This window comes from Pseudophryne corroboree, chromosome 12, assembly GCF_028390025.1.
Source record: "Pseudophryne corroboree isolate aPseCor3 chromosome 12, aPseCor3.hap2, whole genome shotgun sequence".
Taxonomy (NCBI): domain Eukaryota; kingdom Metazoa; phylum Chordata; class Amphibia; order Anura; family Myobatrachidae; genus Pseudophryne; species Pseudophryne corroboree.
The window spans coordinates 169,441,854-169,459,696 of record NC_086455.1 but is presented as its reverse complement, the minus strand read 5'-3'; the positions used below and the strand labels follow the sequence as shown (position 1 = coordinate 169,459,696).

General features: G+C 47.0%; 1 protein-coding gene across 2 annotated transcripts in view; it reads left to right on the top strand.

The window, feature by feature from the left end:
* CDC42BPB (CDC42 binding protein kinase beta) overlaps window positions 1-17,843 on the top strand; it is a 177,092-nt gene that overhangs the window by 126,017 nt on the left and 33,232 nt on the right. For both annotated transcript variants that reach the window (XM_063948486.1, XM_063948485.1), the window contains one exon: window positions 13,166-13,258. In XM_063948486.1, coding sequence (XP_063804556.1) covers window positions 13,166-13,258 — 93 coding nt within the window. The remainder of the gene's footprint in view (window positions 1-13,165; window positions 13,259-17,843) is intronic.

The window sequence follows — 17,843 nt, the reverse complement described above, 5'->3', positions numbered from 1 at the left end:
CAATTTGTCACTATCTATGGCACTGAGTGTAGAGACTCCGTCATGAATCTGTTGACCTTCAAATGCAATTTTTTTTTTTTTTTTTATCAAACTGATTTTTATTGAGGTTTTCCAATTATATGAAACAGTCGTTTGACAATAAAACATCAACATCTTAAGCATAATGTGACAATCCCTAGAACAAAAGGATCGCTTGAAAAAATGGAATATTACAAGAATATCAAGTCAAACGACAATATGCAGTATGAGAATATGGAAATACAGTTAGGGGTGTGGGGGGGGGGGGGGATGAAAGGTCAGGGGGGGGGGGGGGGCTGTCCGCCCATTTAAGACAGTAACACCATATTAGGGTAGGGTCATGCATAAATAACCATACATCATTTAGCCTAGATCTTAATCAAGTTATTGTAGCTGAGCTGGTATAATATTATATTGTTAATTAAGGTGATGGGTTGGGAATGTATAGTATACAGAGAGAGACAGAAATCTATCAGATTGGTGAGAAAATAAAGAGGGAAATAGGAAAAGGAGAAGAAGAAGGCCAGGTTATCTGGACATTTTCCACTGAGAGTTTTCAAAAGCTGCATTTATTGTGGACTGGGTGGTCTGGTCTAAAGTATCCATATAAGGGCCCCATTTTTTGTTAAACCCGGCAAGGCCTGAGGGGCCTGTAAGGAGAGTGGACCTTCGGTCGAAATACAGATATTGTAACATAGTTTTCAGAACTTCGGCTAAGGAGGGGGTCGATCTGACAACCCAGTGCTTTAGAATTGCTTTTTTGGCTATGGTGAATAGCATGGTCAGCATAGGGAAAAGTAGGCTAATCTCTTTCCTCGATCTCCATATAGAGAAATTTATGCAGAGACAAGCCAGCGGATCGGGTCTTAAGGTCGTGTGGAAATTAGTGTTTATGAACATAAATATTTTATTCCAGAAGCGTTGGATCCTAGTACAGCTCCAGAGGCAGTGGTAGAAAGAGGCTCTAGCTCCTTTGCATTTAGGGCATCTATTGGGGATTGCAGGGTCGGTGGGTATCTGTTCATAAGGAGGTAGGTATGCTTTGTGGATGGATTTTATGTGAACCTCTTGTAAGTACGCAGAGCTAAGAATTGACATGGTCCGTTGGTGGTGGTCTACAAGGAGGTCATAGGAGGTCATACTTGGAATGTCTGTTTGCCAGGAGGTAACCAGTCTGGGAATATATGACATGGAAGGGATATTAACAATGATTGAGTAAATTTGCTTTAGTTTATAGGGATGGGATTCCCAGTGCTTTAGAATCTTTGCTAGTGGGGAAGGGGGAGATGAGAGGGTAGAGTCTAGGCGTAGTGAATGCAGATAATGTCTCACTTGTAGGTACATATAGAAATGGGAGGACGGAATAGAGTACCTGTCTCTCAGTGTTGCAAATTGAGCAATATGACCACCCGGGTCAAAGACCTGTGAAGCGGAGCACAGCCCCCTCTCCCGCCATCGAACAAAAAGAGCATTGTTAAGGGAAGGAGGAAAGGAAGGATTTCCCCAAAGGGATATATAAGAGGAGACAGTGTGATCAGCTTTGAGTTTCTTATGTATTTTCACCCAGCTTAAATACGTGTCTCGGAATAGAGGGTGTTGCAGGATTGATGAGGGTATGTCGGCTTTTTTGGTGTGTAGGAGGGCGCATGGCGAGTACGGTTGGAAGGCGTCAGTATCTAGGGCCAAGTCAGTATACGTGCTTTTTCCCAACAGCCAGTCAGCTGCATATCTGAGAAAAATTGTAAGAGAGTAAGAAAGAAAGTCTGGGACCCCCAGTCCACCCATTGATTTGTCCATTATTAGTTTTGCAAAGGCCACTTTTGGTTTCTTCCCATTCCATATAAATCGGGTCATAGCTTTGCGTAATATTTCGCCATCCGTTTCTCTAAGGCTAAATGGGAGAGATTGCATAATATACAAAATTTTTGGAAATATTACAGATTTAAGGACTGCAATCCTCCCTAGCAATGAGAGCGGTAAGGTAGCCCAGCCTTCTAGTTTAGAAAGCACGGCTTTAATGGCCGGTGTGTAGTTTATCTCGTAGATCCGTGAGATATCTCGTGTGATATTTACCCCTAGATATTTGAAATGTGACTGGGTGATCGTGAAGGGCGATGCTTCGGTGAGAGAGGCTAGTATGGCAGGGGAAACGTGTATAGGAAGTAATTCTGATTTTGTGACATTGATTTTATAGCCCGCCGTTTCACCAAAGTCTGAAATCAAACGCAGGATTTCCGGGACTGATGTGAGAGGGTTCGAGACAAATAATAACATGTCGTCGGCGAACAAGGCGACTTTAAGCTCGTTATTGCCGACAGAGATGCCATTAAAGGAAGGGGAGAGCCTAAGAGCTAATGCTAGAGGTTCAAGAGCAATGGCAAAGAGGAGTGGGGAGAGAGGACATCCTTGCCTAGTGCCTTTTTCTATATAAAAGGGGTTGGAAAGGAAACCGTTACAGGAAATTTGAGTGGCCGGGGATGTATACAGTGTACGAATAGCTTCAATGAACGCATCTGGGATCTTAAATCGTGCTAGGGTTGCGTAGAGGTGTGGCCATTCGACAAGGTCGAAGGCCTTTTCTGCGTCCAAGGATATGATGGCGTGTCCTGCTGTGGTCACGTCACCATGACAGGCATGTAGGGCTGCTATTACCCTTCTCACATTGACCACTGAGTGTCTGCCTGCGATAAAGCCTGTCTGATCGGGGTGAACGATGTGGGGGAGTATAGGTTTCAGACGGTCGGCCAATATCTTGGCGAACAGCTTGTAATCTAGGTTTAGCAAAGATATTGGTCGATATGAGCCTGGATGGGATAGATCTCTGCCTGGTTTAGGGAGCAATTTGAGGAGTGCCGAATTAAAGTGCGGTGGGGGAGTCTTAGCTGATAATAATGAGTTGAAAATGTCTACCAGAATGAAGTCGACTTTGAGTGAGAGGAGTTTGTAGAACTCTCCACTGTAGCCGTCAGGACCAGGGGCCTTATTGGGTTTTAATTGTTTGATCGCTGATCGGACTTCAGTGATGGTGATCGGGGATAGAAGTTGAGCTGTCATATCATCTGTAATAGCAGGGTAAGGTAATGCTTCCCAAAAGGATGGGGGGTTGAGCGAGTTAGCTATGGGAGTGGGGGGAGGATGTGACGGTTGAGAGCAAGCTGTCAGGGGGTGTGAAGCAGGCGAAGGTGGTTGTGGGGTGTTTGTGAGGGTGGATGAATATAGTTGGGAAAAGTAAGACTGCATAATGTGTGCAATCTGCTTATTTGTGGAAGTCAGTGTGCCTTGCTGCGTGCGGAGAGGGTGAACCACTGCAGGTGAAAATGAGCCACGTAGTAGGTTAGAGAGTAAGCGGCCAGACTTGTTCCCAAATTTGTGGAACTTGTAGTGGACAGAAAAAAGGTATTTATTTCCCATTTCGGAAATGTGTTCATCAAAGTGGGTTTTAGTAAGTAGATATGCTTGTTTAGTAGCTGGTGAAGGAGCTCGTTTGTATGTCTGATATGCTGAGGTGAGAGCGTTCTGGAGTTCCAAATACTGCTTTGAGAAATTCTTATTGGAGGCTGCGGTAAAGGACATAATCGCCCCTCTGAGTACTGCTTTCGCTGCCATCCAGAACAGAAAGGGATTCGTCTGGAGGTGTTCAGAATTGGTAGTGTAATAGTCGTCCCAAGCAGCCTCCAAGAAGGACTTGAAAGTATCAGAATGGCAGAGTCTAGTTGGGAATTTCCATAGCCTAGTCGTGTCTTTATCGTCTGGGAAGTGGATAGTCAATGATATCATAGCATGGTCTGACAGTGAGATGGGGGCAATAGAGCAGTCTGTGACCTGAGGAAAAAGAGCGTGAGAGATGAAGAAGTAGTCGATGCGAGAGAGAGAGCCGTGCGCCGCTGAGAGACAAGTGTACTCCCTTTCTGTTGGGTATAGGGCTCTCCATAGGTCAATAACCTGTAGGGTGGAGGTCAGAAGGGGGATGCCTACCTTTGGGAGTGGAGGGGGGGTCCCTCGGGTGTTTGATCTGTCTAATAGGGAGGAAGAGATTAGATTAAAATCTCCACCAATAATCAAATTGTCTCCCATAAAGGGGGTCAGGAGGGCAATCAAACTCTGGAAGTATGACTTAGAGTAGGGAGGGGGAATATATACATTAGCCAGCGTGAGCCTCTTGCCCAGGATATCTACCGTGACCACCACATATCTACCTGTATCATCAGTAACAATGCGGTGTACCTCATGAGCCAGATTGCGTTTTACCAGGATGACCACTCCTCTTGCCTTGGATCCGTAGGAAGAAGACGCCAATACAGACCAACCCAGCATTCCTAGTTTCGCAGATTCAGAGGGAGTCAGGTGAGTTTCCTGGAGGAATGCCACGTCCACGCCAGATTTCTGTAAGAAAATCAGAATTTTCCTGCGTTTCGCTGGAGAGTTAATTCCCCCAACGTTCCAGGTTGCGTAGCGTAGACTAGGCATCCCTGCAGGAAACCGGGAGAAAAAGAAACAACATCTTAAACCCTGAGAAGACAAAAGGGGGAACTTTTAGTATAACAATGTCAGAGGGTGTCATACATTCTGGCCAGTTTGTATAGGGTAGGACAGCGCCCTCATGAGATGAGGTGGGGTACCAGACAGTGAGGGAGGGGAGGGGGGTACGGGAGGGGAGATAGGGAATATGAATGAAAAGAGGCAAACAAACGCTAGCATTTGTTGCCAGACTTCCAATCAATAGCACATAGAGTAATATGTCAAAAAGAACACTCATCCAGCACGGAGGGGGGCGTGTCCGTCCCCGCACCTCAAAGTGCTACAAGATACTAACGTGAAACTGTTTAACTGGGGCCCGTAGGTCCCGACAGCGAGTTACACCTAAGAACATTGAGATAACATGTTATATAGAGAATATGAGAATATGAGCCACTAAGTATGGAGAAAAAAGACATAATGGTATAAATTCTGAGCTCAGTGTACAGACATGAAGTCATGTAAAGCAGAAAGAACTAAAATGAGGCAATTTTGAACAAGTAGCATAGTTCTTCATTTAGCTGGATCAGAGATGTCTGCATCCTTGGCCTGGGACAGCTCCTGGAGGTAAGCCAAAGCGTCAGGCGGGGTGGAGAAGTCCTTGAAAGAAGACCCATCATAGATGCGAAGCCTGGCAGGATATAACAGGCCAAATTTGCGCCCTTCAGCGACTAATTGGGAGCAAACAGGTGAAAAGGATTTCCTGGCCCGTGATAGTTCAGCGGAGTAGTCTTGAAAGATATGAAGCTTATGACCTTCCCATGCTAGGGATTTAGCTTTGCGCGAGGCTGACCAAATCTCCATTTTGTGTAGATAATTTAAGCAGCGAAACAGGGTAACTCGGGGTCTCGGCCTGTTAGGGGTCGGAGTCGGGCCCACCCTATGAACCCTCTCTATTACCATGTCTTGGCAAACCGCCTCTATGCCTAAAAGCGAGGGTAGAGTGTTGCGGACAAAATGGGCCAAAGCGGGCCCCTTGATTGATTCAGGGAGGCCGACCAGCCTAATATTATTCCGACGCGATCTGTTTTCAATATCGTCTATCTTGTTCCACAGCTGGTAAGAGTCATTAGTGAGACGTTTCACGGTGTGCTGCAAGTCTCCTATATCATGGGAGGCCACGCTGATTTGTTGCTCTGCGCTGGAAACCCTGTGGGTTAAGTGTTGTAGCTGGCTAGTAATATCAGCCACTGCTTTGGTTAGGAGTGGGGTCATAGTAGCTGTAATGGCTGCCACCACCTCTGAGTAGGTCACAGGGGCATCGCAGCCCGCACTTACGTGTCCCCCAGGTCCTTCGGCCGCGGTTTTCTTGTGCAGGGGAGGTGCACTCTCTGCTGCCGAATCTGCCTGCATGGTCCCTGCGGCCCGCCGCTTCTCCTGGCGTGGAGGCTGCGGCTGCTGCTGGTCCGTTTGGGGTTGCGGCGTCGGCGAGGTTAGGAAGCGGTCCATATTGACTGCAGAGGTGTAGGGTCACTGTGGGAGGACTCCGGGCGCCAAACGAGGCTTGGAAAGCCTAGTAAAATGTATTTTTTGAGGAGCGGGGGACGGAGCTCAAAACGGAGCTCAGGTCTCCATGAAGCCGGAACCGGAAGTCCAAATGCAATTTTTAAGGATTTCAGATTCAGAATGTACTGAAAAGTCATGTCCAGTTTATGCAAGAGAGGTTTGTGTAATAACCCTGGTGTTCCCGCTCTGCCAGGGCTGGGACCATGACTCCTGATCTGAAGTAGGAACCCCAGGGGCTAGCAAAACGCTTTCTCTAAAAGATACAAATATATACAATCACTGAATAAAAATATATATTAATAACGCAATTTAAAAAATTGCCAATCACAATGATGTATAGTGAACCAGTATACGGTAATTATTTATGATAGATCCTCCTACATAAAATCTACATTACATACTGCTGGCCAGCCCTTAGTGAGTATATTATGTTATATATAGCGTTCACTGTCTTGGATATAGGAATTAAAGTGCTTCCTTCTATAAAATACAGTAAATCATAGATGCATCCAACTCAGAACCAGATAAGCAGTCTTACAGCTCCTGATTATACGATTTGAGTAGGGACTCAGATATGCCCAATTTTCCCACATCCTGGCACCTATACACACTTTGGTATCCTTGTTTGAAAGGGGGAAAAACCCTTTTGTCAAATGTCCTCCATTCGAAGTTATCTGCCTATACTACAGAAAACTTTAAGTCAGGACGTGGGGCACTTATAATGTCCAGGTGTTCTTTATCCTGGCTCCAACAAATTCAGGGGTGTCCTCATCTAATATGCGATGGGTTGCCTACTTTCCAAAATGGAATGATGCCTCATTGGGCTCCTGGAATATTCTTACACATTTCTCTGACGTCCTAGTGGATGCTGGGGACTCCGTCAGGACCAGGGGGATATAGCGGCTCCGCAGGAGACAGGGCACAATAATAAAAGCTTTAGGATCAGGTGGTGTGCACTGGCTCCTCCCCCTATGACCCTCCTCCAAGCCTCAGTTAGATTTTTGTGCCCGACGAGAAGGGTGCAATCTAGGTGGCTCTCCTGAGCTGCTTAGAATAAAAGTTTAAGTTAGGTTTTTTATTTTCAGTGAGTCCTGCTGGCAACAGGCTCACTGCTACGAGGGACTTAGGGGAGAGAAGAAAACTCACCTGCGTGCAGGATGGATTTGCTTCTTAGGCTACTGGACACCATTAGCTCCAGAGGGAGTCGGAACACAGGTCTCACCCTGGGGTTCGTCCCGGAGCCGTGCCGCCGACCCCCCTTGCAGATGCCGAAGTTGAAGAGGTCCAGAGGTTCAGAAACAGGCGGCAGAAGACTTTCAGTCTTCATAAGGTAGCGCACAGCACTGCAGCTGTGCGCCATTGTTGTCAGCACACTTCACCAACAGTCACCAACTGTCACTGAGGGTGCAGGGCGCTGGGGGGGGCGCCCTGGGCAGCAATGTATAATACCTTTTTATGGCTAAAATACATCACATATAGCCCTTGAGGCTATATGGATGTATTTAACCCCTGCCAGATCTCACAAACTCCGGGAGAAGAGCCCGCCGAAAAGGGGGCGGGGCCTATTCTCCTCAGCACACGGCGCCATTTTCCTGCTCAGCTCTGCTGTGAGGAAGGCTCCCAGGCTCTCCCCTGCACTGCACTACAGAAACAGGGTTAAAACAGAGAGGGGGGGCACTTATTTGGCGATATGATTACATATATAAAAATGCTATAAGGGAAAACACTTGTATAAGGGGTTGTCCCTGTATAATTATAGCGTTTTTGGTGTGTGCTGGCAAACTCTCCCTCTGTCTCCCCAAAGGGCTAGTGGGGTCCTGTCCTCTGTCAGAGCATTCCCTGTGTGTGTGCTGTGTGTCGGTACGTGTGTGTCGACATGTAGGAGGACGATGTTGGTGAGGAGGCGGAGCAAATTGCCTGTATTGGTGATGTCACTCTCTAGGGAGTCGACACTGGAATGGATGGCTTATTTAGGAATTACGTGATAATGTCAACACGCTGCAAGGTCGGTTGACGACATGAGACGGCCGGCAAACAAATTAGTACCTGTCCAGGCGTCTCAGACACCGTCAGGGGCTTGTAAAAACGCCCATTTACCTCAGTCGGTCGACACAGACACGGACACTGACTCCAGTGTCGACGGTGAAGAAACAAACGTATTTTCCTTTAGGGCCACACGTTTCATGTTAAGGGCAATGAGGGAGGTGTTACATATTTCTGATACTACAAGTACCACAAATAAGGGTATTATGTAGGGTGTGAATAAACTACTTGTAGTTTTTCCTGAATCAGATAAATTAAATGAAGTGTGTGATGATACGTGGGTTTCCTCCGATAGAAAATTATTGGCGGTATACCCTTTCCCGCCAGAAGTTAGGGCGAGTTGGGAAACACACCTTAGGGTGAATAAGGCGCTCACACGCTTATAAAAACAAGTGGCGTTACCGTCTCCAGATACGGCAGCCCTCAAGGAGCCAGCTGATAGGAAGCTGAAAAATATCCTAAAAGTATATACACATATACTGGTGTTATACTACGACCAGCAATCGCCTCAGCCTGGATGTGCAGCGCTGAGGGGGCTTGGTCGGATTTCCTGACTGAAAATATTGATACCCTTGACAGGGACAAGATTTTATTGACTATAGAGCATTTTAAGGATGCATTTCTATATATGCGAGATGCGCAGAGGGATATTTGCATTCTGGCATCAAGAGTAAATGTGATGTCCATATCTGCCAGACGACAGTGGTCAGGTGATGCAGATTCCAGACGGCACATGGAAGTATTGCCGTATAAAGGGGCGGTCCATCGGACCTGGTGGCCATGGCAACAGCTGAAAAATCCACCTTTTGTTACCCCAAGTCACATCTCAGCAGAAAAGGACACAGTCTTTTCAGTCTCAGTCCTTTCGTCCCCATAAGGGCAGGCGGGCAAAAGGGCCAGTCATATCTGCCCAGGGGTAGAGGAAAGGGAAGAAGACTGCAGCAGGCAGCCCATTCCCAGGAACAGAAGCCCTCCACAGCTTCTGCCAAGTCCGCAGCATGACGCTGGGGCCGTACAAGCGGACTCAGGTGCGGTAGGGGGTCATCTCAAGAGTTTCAGCACGCAGTGGGCTCACTCACAAGTGGACTCCTGGATCCTGCACGTAGTATCCCAGGTGTACATTGGAAATTCGAGACGTCTCCCCCTCACAAGTTCCTGAAGTCTGCTTTACCAACGTCTCCCTCCGACAGGGAGGCAGTATTGGGAACAATTCACAGGCTGTATTCCCAGCAGGTGATAATCAAAGTACCCCTTCTACAACAAGGGAAGGGGTATTATTCCACACTATATTGTGGTACTGAAGCCAGACGGCTAGGTGAGATCTGAAATATTTGAACACTTACATACAAGCGTTCAAATCAAGATGGAGTCACTCAGAGCAGTGATAGCGAACCAGGAAGAAGGGGACGATATGGTGTCACTGGATATCAGGGACGCTTACCTACATGTCCAAATTTGCCCTTCTCACCAAGGGTACCTCAGGTTCGTGGTACAGAACTGTCACTATCAGTTCAGACGCTGCCGTTTGGATTGTCCACGGCACCCCGGGTCTTTACCAAGGTAATGGCCGAAATGATGATTCTTCTTAAAAGAAATATGGACGCTTTCCTGATAAGGGCAAGGTCCAGAGAACAGTTGGAGGTCGGAGTAGCACTATCTTAAGTAGTTCTACGACAGCACGAGTGGATTCTAAATATTCCAAAATCGCAGTTTTTTCCGACGACACGTCTACTGTTCCTAGGGATGATTCTGGACACAGTCCAGAAAAGGATGTTTTCTCCCGGAGAAGAAAGCCAGGGAGTTATCCGAGCTAGTCAGGAACCTCCTAAAACCAGGAAAAGTATCAGTGCATCATTGCACAAGGATCCTGTGAAAAATGGTGGTTTCTTACAAAGCGATCCCATTCGGTAGATTTCACGCAAGAACCTTTACGTGGGATCTGCTGGAAAAATGGTCCGGATCGCATCTTCAGATGCATCAGCGGATAACCCTGTCTCCAAGGACAAGGGTGTTTCTTCTGCGGTGGCTGCAGAGTGCTCATCTATGAAAGGGCCGCAGATTCGGCATTCAGGACTGGGTCCTGGTGACCACGGATGCCAGCCTGAGTGGCTGGGGAGCAGTCACACAAGGAAAAAATTTCCAGAGAGTGTGATCGAGTCTGGAGACTTCTCTCCACATAAATATACTGGAGCTAAGGGCAATTTACAATGCTCTAAGCTTAGCAAGACCTCTGCTTCAAGGTCAGCCGGTATTGATCCAGTGGGACAACATCACGGCAGTCGCCCACGTAAACAGACAGGGCGGCACAAGAAGCAGGAGGGAAATGGCAGAAACTGCAAGGATTCTTCGCTGGGCGAAAAATCATGTGATAACACTCTCAGCAGTGTTCATTCCGGGAGTGGAAAACTGGGAAGCAGACTTCCTCAGCAGGCATGACCTCCACCCGGGAGAGTGGGGACTTCATCGGGAAGTCTTCCACATGATTGTAAACCGTTGTGAAAAACCAAAGGTGGACATGATGGCGTCCCGCCTGAACAAAAAACTAGATATTGCGCCAGGTCAAGGGACCCTCAGGCAATAGCGGTGGACGCTCTGGTAACACTGTGGATGTACCAGTCAGAGTATGTGTTCCCTCCTATGCCTCTCATACAAAAAGTACTGAGAATCATAAGAGGGAGATGAGTAAGAATGATACTTGTGGTTCCGGATTGGCCAAGAAGGACTTGGTACCCGAAACTTCAAGAGATGTTCACGGAAGACCCGTGGCCTCTACCTTTAAGAAAGGACCTGCTCCAGCAGGGGCCTTGTCTGTTCCAAGACTTACCGCGGCCGCGTTTGACGGCATGGCGGTTGAACGCCGGATCCTGAAAGGGCATTCCAGATGAAGTCATCCCTACCCTGGTCGAAGACAGGAAGGATGTAACCGCAAAACATTTTCACCGCATTTGGCGAAGATATGTTGCGTGATGTGGGGCCAAGAAGGCCCCTACAGAGGAATTCCAACTGGGTCGTTTCCTACATTTCCTGAAAACAGGACTGTCTATGGGCCTAAAATTAGGGTCCATTAAGGTTCAAATTTCGGCCCTGTCGAATTTCTTCCAGAAAGAACTGGCTTTAGTGCCTGACCTTCAGATGTTTGTAAAAGGGGTACTGCATATACAGCCTCCTTTTGTGCCCCAGTGGCACCTTGGGATCTCAATGTTGTTTTGAGTTTCCTAAAGTCACATTGGTTTGAACCACTCACCACTGTGGACTTAAAATATCTCACATGGAAGGTGACGATGCTATTAGCCCTGGCTTCAGCCAGGCGTGTGTCAGAATTGGCGGCTTTATCATATATAAAGCCCTTACTTAATTTTTCATTCTGACAGGGCAGAATTGAGGACTCGTCCTCAATTTCTCCTTAAGGTGTTTTCTGTTTTTCACATGAACCAACCTATTGTGGTACCTGCGGGTACTAGGGACTTGGAGGACTCCAAGTTACTTGACGTTGTCAGGGCCCTGAAAAATATGTTTCCAGGAAGGCTGGAGTCAGAAAATCTGACTCGCTGTTTAGCCTGTATGCACCCAACAAGATGGGTGCTCCTGCTTCTAAGCAGACGATTGCTCGCTGGATTTGTAATACAATTCAGTTTACACATTCTGTGGCAGGCCTGCCACAGCCAAAATCGGTAAAAGCCCATTCCAAAAGGAAGGGGGCTCATCTTGGGCGACTGCCCGAGGGGTCTCGGCTTTACAACTTTGCCGAGCAGTTACTTGGTCAGGGGAAAACACGTTTGCTAAATTCTACAAATTTGATACCCTGGCTGAGGAGGACATGGAGTTCTCTCATTCGGTGCTGCAGGGTCATCCGCACTCTCCCGCCCGTTTGGGAGCTTTGGTATAATCCCCATGGTCCTGACGGAGTCCCCAGCATCCACTAGGACGTCAGAGAAAATAAGATTTTACTTACCGATAAATCTATTTCTCGTAGTCCGTAGTGGATGCTGGGCGCCCATCCCAAGTGCGGATTGTCTGCAATACTTGTACATAGTTATTGTTACAAAAATCGGGTTATTCTTGTTGTGAGCCATCTTTTCAGAGGCTCCTTCGTTGTTATCATACTGTTAACTGGGTTCAGATCACAGGTTGTACGGTGTGATTGGTGTGGCTGGTATGAGTCTTACCCGGGATTCAATATCCTTCCTTATTATGCACGCTCGTCCGGGCACAGTATCCTAACTGAGGCTTGGAGGAGGGTCATAGGGGGAGGAGCCAGTGCACACCACCTGATCCTAAAGCTTTTATTATTGTGCCCTGTCTCCTGCGGAGCCGCTATATCCCCCTGGTCCTGACGGAGTCCCCAGCATCCACTACGGACTACGAGAAATAGATTTATCGGTAAGTAAAATCTTATTTTTATTCCAGCTAGCAAATAAGAAAAAAACTACATGCGGATCTTTTTCACATGTAGATTTTATTCTGATAACCTAATCTGTAGTATTGTGCTGCGTTGGAAAGGATAATTACTGCCCAGGGACGCAGCGCAAAGGATTTCTTGGTGGGGTTATAAAAAAATAAAAAAATTACGCACATTGTCTTTACTTTACTTCCTAGCCATTTAATTTTTTATTAAAAACAATGTGGATTTTATGTGCTGTTAGTAGAAATAAGCAAACCAATGTGATTTTGGGACAATAATATAATTTTTCGGGCTACTGCCTAGAATAAAATGACTCCTATTGATGTTGGAATGTAATTAGTGCAAAAAGTTCCAAAATAGGCTCTGTACAGGGGTGAGAAAAGATCCGATGGCAAATTTATCAGAACATAATTTACTACATTAATTATGTAAATCCTAAAATCTTTCCATTTCTTTACCCTAAAACCAGCGCTCATGTATTCTTAGGAATAATACATCCCCTACTTTACTTGCAGCCCTATAGTTCTGTATGATCCCGTAACTCCTCAGTGACCTCTGCTGTGCCTATATTTTACAGTAGGTGGTACATTTTTCTGTGCGTAGATGGGATAGAACGTCATATAATCCGGATACACCATTTTACAGCACTTTTATATTGCTTTTTCTTTTACTGTCTTACAGAGCAGCATCATCAGTGATCAAGAAATCCCTACGCCCAAACTGGAGACCTCCCCAGCACTTTTAGCTCCGTCAGCCCAGGAACAGCAGCCCGAGGTGTGAATGTGTTCCTGATTTAAGTGTGCAGTATCCCGGTGACTGACGAGCGTTCAATCTGTGGCTAGAGCAGACACACACGGGTCCCTAGTTGAGGGTTTCTTTAATATCCCTTTAATCAGGGACACATTAATTATACAGGTTCTGCGACTGAGTAAAACCAGGTGAAATGCAGGCTTGGTTATACAGCATCAGAACTTGGGCAATGCATATTTGTCACTGATTAAAAAGATATTATAGTAACCCTACCCTAGATACTCAAGAAAAAATCTCTGCCTACTTACATAAATGTTCCTTGGTGGGATGTGTAGCAGAAATTGTGAAGGAATCATGAAAAATATATTCTGATGTGCTTTGCATGAGGTTTCAGTGTTATATATTATTGAGAAAATGATTCAGAAGTTGCTTGCCGTACACTGCCATATTCTGTAAGAGTCCATCCCACATACCAGGTCGCTGGCTTTGATCAGTACGGAATCCGTCCTGTTAGTAGCAATTTGTGTTAATGAAGATGTAAATACGTTAAAGTATTTTTTTATAGTCACAGAATTCTCCATAACATCGCCCTTTATAGCACAATAAAGTCCATTTTCTCTATCGTCCTAAGTGGATGCTGGGGTTCCTGAAAGGACCATGGGGAACAGCGGCCCCGCAGGAGACAGGGCACAAAAAAGTAAAGCTTTTACCAGATCAGGTGGTGTGCACTGGCTCCTCCCCCCACGACCCTCCTCCAGACTCCAGTTAGATTTTGTGCCCGAACGAGAAGGGTGCAATCTAGGTGGCTCTCCTAAAGAGCTGCTTAGAGAAAGTTTAGCTTAGGTTTTTTACTTTACAGTGAGTCCTGCTGGCAACAGGATCACTGCAACGAGGGACTTAGGGGAGAAGTAGTGAACTCACCTGCGTGCAGAGTGGATTTGCTGCTTGGCTACTGGACACTAGCTCCAGAGGGACGATCACAGGTACAGCCTGGATGGTCACCGGAGCCGCGCCGCCGGCCCCCTTGCAGACGCTGAAGAGAGAAGAGGTCCAAAATCGGCGGCTGAAGACTCCTGAGTCTTCATAAAGGTAGCGCACAGCACTGCAGCTGTGCGCCATTTTCCTCTCAGCACACTTCACACAACAGTCACTGAGGGTGCAGAGCGCTGGGGGGGGCGCTCTGAGAGGCAAATAAAAACCTTATTAGAGGCAAAAAATACCTCACATATAGCCCACAGAGGCTATATGGAGATATTTAACCCCTGCCTAACTTCAAAAATAGCGGGAGACGAGCCCGCCGAAAAAGGGGCGGGGCCTATCTCCTCAGCACACAGCGCCATTTTCTCTCACAGAAAAGCTGGAGAGAAGGCTCCCAGGCTCTCCCCTGCACTGCACTACAGAAACAGGGTTAAAACAGAGAGGGGGGGCACTGATTTTGGCGATATTGTATATATATAAAAGATGCTATAAGGGAGAAACACTTATATAAGGTTGTCCCTATATAATTATAGCGTTTTTGGTGTGTGCTGGCAGACTCTCCCTCTGTCTCCCCAAAGGGCTAGTGGGTCCTGTCCTCTGTCAGAGCATTCCCGGTGTGTGTGCTATGTGTCGGTACGTGTGTGTCGACATGTATGAGGACGATGTTGGTGAGGAGGCGGAGAAATTGCCTGTAATGGTGATGTCACTCTCTAGGGAGTCGACACCGGAATGGATGGCTTATTTAGAGAATTACGTGAGAATGTCAACACGCTGCAAGGTCGGTTGACGACATGAGACGGCCGACAATCTATTAGGACCGGTCCAGGCGTCTCAGAAACACCGTCAGGGGTTTTTAAAAACGCCCATTTACCTCAGTCGGTCGACACAGACACAGACACGGACACTGAATACAGTGTCGACGGTGAATAAACAAACGTATTTCTCATTAGGGCCACACGTTAAGGGCAATGAAGGAGGTGTTACGTGTTTCTGATACTACAAGTACCACAAGAAAGGGTATTATGTGGGAGTGAAAAAACTACCTGTAGTTTTTCCTGAATCAGATAAAATAAAATGAAGTGTGTGAGGATGCGTAGGGTTACCCCGATAGCAAATATTGGCGTTATACCCTTTCCCGCCAGAAATTAGGGTACGTTGGGAAACACCCCTTAGGGTGATAAGGCGCTCACACGCTTATCAAGTGGCGTTACCGTCTCCAGATACGGCCGCCCTCAAGGAGCCAGCTGATAGGAAGCTGGAAAAATATCCTAAAAAGTATATACACACATACGGTGGTTATACTGCGACCAGCGATCGCCATCAGCCTGGAGATGCAGTGCTGGGTTGGCTTGGTCGGATTCCCTGACTGAAAATATTTTATTCATGTAGAGCATTTAATAGGATGCATTCTATATATATGTATGTGAGATGCACAGAGGGATATTTGCTCTCTGGCATCAAGATAAGTGCGTTGTCCATATCTCCCAGAAGATGTCAGGGACACGACAGTGGTCAGGTGATACAGATCCCATACGGCAGATGGAAGTATTGCTGTATAAAGGGAAGGAGTTATTTGGGGGTCGGTCCATCGGACCTGGGGACCACAGCAACAGCTGGGAAGTCCAACCTTTTTTACCCCAAGTTACATCTCAGCTAAAAAAGACACCGTCTTTTCAACCTCAATCTTTCCTTTCCCATGAGGGCATGCAGGCAAAAGGCCAGTCATATCTGCCCAGACATAGAGGTAAGGGAAGTAGACTGCAGCAGGCAGCCCTTTCCCAGGAAAAGAAGCCCTCCACCGCGTCTGCCAAGTCCTCAGCATGACGCTGGGGCCGTGCAAGCGGACTCAAGGTGGGGGGGTAGTCTCAAGAGTCTCAGGGCGCAGTGGGATCACTCGCAAGTTGACCCCTAGATCGTACGAGTATTATCCCAGGGGTAAAGATTGGAGAGTCGAGACATCTTCTCCTCGCAGGTTCCTGAAGTCTGCTTTACCAACGGCTCCCTCCGACAGGGAGGCAGCATTGGAAACAATTCACAAGCTGTATATCCAGCAGGTGATAATCAAAGTACCCCTCCTACGACAAGGAAAAGGGTATTATTTTTCCACACTATATGGTGGTACTGAAGCCAGACGGCTTGGTGACACATAGTCTAAATCTAAAATGTTTTGAACACTTACATAAAAGGTTCAAATCGAGATAAAGTCACTCAGAGCAGTGATAGCGAACCGGAAAAAAGGGGACTATATGGTGTCCCTGGACATCAAGGATTACCTCCATGTCCAAATTTTGTCCTTCTCATCAAGGGTACCTCTGGTTCGTGGTACAGAACTGTCAATATCAGTTTCAGACGATGCCGTTTGAATTATCCACGGCACCCCGGGCCTTTTTACCAAGGTAATGGCCGAAAAGATGTTTCTTCAAAGAAAAAAGGCATCTAAATTATCCCTTACTTGCACGACCTAAAAAGGGCAAGTTCCAGAGAACAGTTGGAGGTCGGAAGAGCACTATCTAAAGTAGTTCTTCGACGGCACGACTGGATTCTAAATATTCCAAGAATCGCAGCTGTTTTCCGACGATACGTCTGCTGTTCCTAGGGATGATTCTGGACACGGTTCAGAAAAAGGTTTTTCTTCCCGAGGAAAAAGCCAAGGAGTTATCCGACCTGTCAGGAACCTCCTAAAACCAGGAAAGGTGTCTGTACATCAATGCACAAGAGTCCTGGGAAAAATGGTGGCTTTTTACGAAGCAATTCCATTCGGCAGATTCCATGCAAGAATTTTCCAAAGGGATCTGTTGGACAAATGGTCAGGGTCGCATCCTCAGATGCACCTGCGAATAACCCTGTCGCCAAGGACAAGGGTATATCTTCTGTGGTGGTTGCAAAAGGCTCATCTATTGGAGGGCCGCAGATTCGGCATACAGGATTTGATCCTGGTGACCACGGACGCCAGCCTGAGAGGCTGGGGAGCAGTCACACAAGGAAGAAACTTCCAGGGGGTATGGACGAACCTGGAAAAGTCTCTTCACATAAACATTCTGGTACTAAGAGCAATCTAAAATGCTCTAAGCCAGGCGGAACCACTCCTGCAAGGAAAACCGGTGTTGATTCAGTCGGACAACATCACGGCGGTCGCCCATGTAAACAGACAGGGCGGCACAAGAAGCAGGAGTGCAATGGCAGAAGCTGCCAAGATTCTTCGCTGGGCGGAAAATCACGTAATAGCACTGTCAGCAGTGTTCTTCCCGGGCGTGGACAACTGGGAAGCAGACTTCCTCAGCAGACACGATATTCACCCGGGAGAGTGGGGTCTTCATCCAGAAGTCTTCCACATGCTAATAAACTGTTGGGAAAGACCAATGGTAGACATGATGGCGTCTTGCCTCAACAAGAAACTGGACAAGTATTGCGCCAGGTCAAGAGATCCACAGGCAATAGCTGTGGACGCACTGGTAACACCTTGGGTGTACAAATCAGTATATGTGTTTCCTCCTCTGCCTCTCATACCAAAGGTATTGAAGATTATACGGTGAAGAGGAGTAAGAACAATACTAGTGGCTCCGGATTGGCCAAGAAGGACTTGGTACCCGGAACTTCAAGAGTTGGTCACGGACGACCCGTGCCCTCTACT